We start from the raw sequence: 1266 nt of genomic DNA on the forward strand, positions 1-1266 counted from the left end.
GGAACAATATTGGTCTAGGTGTGGTAAATGAATGCAATATGACTCCATTAACCTCTTTCAACACTAGCCAAGTCACTTCTACTCAAACACAGAAACATTAGAGTGGACTGACCTCTTGCAGGTAGCAGGGGCAACAGCAGGAGGAGCAGCGGAAAGGCCTGATGAGATGGATGACCTCCCTGTCCATGTTGTCCTTTATTTTCATGTCGAAGCTGCGCAGAGAGCCGCAACAGTTCCTTTCGCAGCAGTCACTCTTCTCTTTGGCCTCGTAGATCTTTTGACCCAGACTGTTTTTGATTTCATACTGTCTGTTTTTCTCAAAACCGATGAATGCTGGGCGTGGTTGGGAAAAGAGAAGGGAAAACGGTGAGCAATGAAGTAAAGATAAGTAAGGAATTTCAAGGGCAGATATAATTTTTCTTCCATTCGTTTTCATCTTGAGAGGCTTTAAGCCAAACACACTGCTGCTTATGAGCTGCTGAAGGATTAAATATTCTGTGTTGTACAAGATGCGCGCCTCACCTTCGACTTTTTGATGGATCAGGATCTGGTCAATCTAAAACCGAAGGAGAGAAAGCAAAGTGAAAATAAAGCAACTCTGTGGCACATCCTGCAATCTGAAAGTCTCTTCCTTCTAAAAACAATTAAAAGCACGTATCAGGCATTTTCAATGCAAATGACCTTCCCATATAAAAATTCATTCTTTAAGCCATAGAGTATTTCAGCTCCATCAGACTCTGCTGGTTAAACAAACATACCTTCTTTCTCTTTGTCTGCAAAGCTAATCAAGCACTAATGTGTATATAATGCAAGCTTGGGAGGTGTTTCCTTTAATATTTGCACAAATAAATCCTATAGAGGGATTTTTAAAAGAAACATTTTTGAATGTGATCTTTAACTGGGTTCAAATGGCCAACGGGACTGACCTCGCGTATTATTTTAAAAAGGAAACTGACTTTGGTGTCACACATTTCCAAATCCGAGATGAGATTAATGATCACCAAATAGTGCAGCAAACTACTGTACAAGTATTTCAATGGTGAGCCAATAACAGAACTACAAAATGCTACTTTTTACCCACAACAGTCTTAAACATGTGACCTTTTCTCTTACTAAGAGGTCTATGAGAGATCCAGGAACTGTATCTGTTCACCCCCATGGCCAGCAGCTTTTCAGGTTCATACCAAACCCAAATAAAATGGGAGGATTAAATGAGTCATCCGGCCCCCTTCCTTCCGGTTAGCGTACAGCCTCAGGGTGCTGGAC

At 41.2% G+C, this 1266-nt stretch overlaps 1 protein-coding gene across 1 annotated transcript in view; it reads right to left on the bottom strand.

Annotated features, from left to right (window-relative positions):
* The window catches only part of LOC102199328 (phospholipid scramblase 2-like), an 11058-nt gene that overhangs the window by 2130 nt on the left and 7662 nt on the right, over positions 1-1266 (bottom strand). The window contains exons 4-5 of the mRNA XM_013915072.1: positions 523-556; positions 113-333 (exon numbers count right to left, since the gene is read on the bottom strand). Of these exons, the coding sequence (XP_013770526.1) occupies positions 113-333; positions 523-556 (255 nt within the window). The remainder of the gene's footprint in view (positions 1-112; positions 334-522; positions 557-1266) is intronic.

The sequence above is a fragment of the Pundamilia nyererei genome, unplaced genomic scaffold (genome assembly GCF_000239375.1).
Source record: "Pundamilia nyererei isolate P.nyererei 1_Seehausen unplaced genomic scaffold, PunNye1.0 scaffold00254, whole genome shotgun sequence".
NCBI classification, from domain to species: Eukaryota; Metazoa; Chordata; class Actinopteri; order Cichliformes; family Cichlidae; genus Pundamilia; species Pundamilia nyererei.